Raw genomic sequence first — 1,105 nt, forward strand, 5'->3', positions numbered from 1 at the left:
CAGTTCATGACCTACTCATTCTTATGAAGAAAAAGCGCCCAACTTTTTGTTTCTAATTGAAACAAAAAGTACACATAATAAAGTGGAACATTTAAAGATTATACTTTGTTTTCATGGATTATTTACAGTTGACCTAGTTGGTCGTAGTGGCAATTTATCCCTATTCTGAGAGGAAGACTGTGATCTCTCCATAACTAATTTCTCAAGAAGGCATATAAATACAAATATCATCTCCGAGGGGGTGGGGTCGAATGGAAGCTGACATGTTTTTATAGACACTTGGAGGTGGCAAAATGACATGAAGCATGAGCAATTTTGACGCATCTAAAATTTTTTTCTCCGAATCCATGGCTTTGTGTGGGAGATTTTAACGAGATAGTCACAACCTTTGAGAAATGGGGAGGAGCTACAAAGAGGGACATGCCGATGGATAAATTTAGGGAAACCCTAGAGACATCCTATTTGGGAGATCTTGGATATGTTGGGTCCAAATATACACGGTCAAATTCCAGAGAGGATGGGGGCCACACCAAAGAGAGGCTTGATCGTGCACTTGCTAACAATGATTCGTATGCAGCTTTTAGGAAGAAGGAGGTTCAGGTATTCGCGGCCCAATCTTCTGATCATAAGCCCCTCTTACTTTGGTTCTCTAAGACAAGGTCGGATAGATATGTTGCAAAGAGGGGCTTCAAGCTGGAAGCAAACTGGATGCTGGACAAAGGATTCAACCAAGTAGTCCAAGATGAATGGAAAACCGTTACCACCGAATCCAACCAGTGAACAGCAGTAAGGAATAAATTGAATAGGTTTGGGGATGTGCTGAAGTTATGGAGCAGGGGTAAATTTTGCAATATGGAGTGGATCATTAAATCCAAGACAGCCCAATTGAAAGCTCTCCGACAGGAGGAAGAGCCAGGGGAAGTAGCAAGAATTAAAATCCTTCAACAGGAGATTGATTTATTGCTTGAACAGGAGGATTTGAAGTGGAAACAGAGGGCCAAAATTAACTAGTATGACAAAGGGGACCGCAACACTCTTTATTTCCATGCATGGGCAAACCAAAGACGAAGGACCAACATAATTTATTGTATTAAAGATGCTAAAG

The 1,105-nt window shown here is 41.0% G+C and overlaps 1 protein-coding gene across 1 annotated transcript; it reads left to right on the forward strand.

Moving 5' to 3' along the window:
• The first annotated feature begins 420 nt into the window (after positions 1 to 420).
• On the forward strand, positions 421 to 780 carry LOC148584216 (uncharacterized). The gene has a single exon (XM_088518802.1). It carries the CDS (start codon positions 421 to 423, stop codon positions 778 to 780), a length of 360 nt encoding a protein of 119 aa, XP_088374928.1.
• The last annotated feature ends 325 nt before the right edge of the window (positions 781 to 1,105 follow it).

Source organism: Corylus avellana, chromosome 8, assembly GCF_965113065.1.
Source record: "Corylus avellana chromosome 8, dhCorAvel1.hap1.2, whole genome shotgun sequence".
Lineage (NCBI taxonomy): Eukaryota > Viridiplantae > Streptophyta > Magnoliopsida > Fagales > Betulaceae > Corylus > Corylus avellana.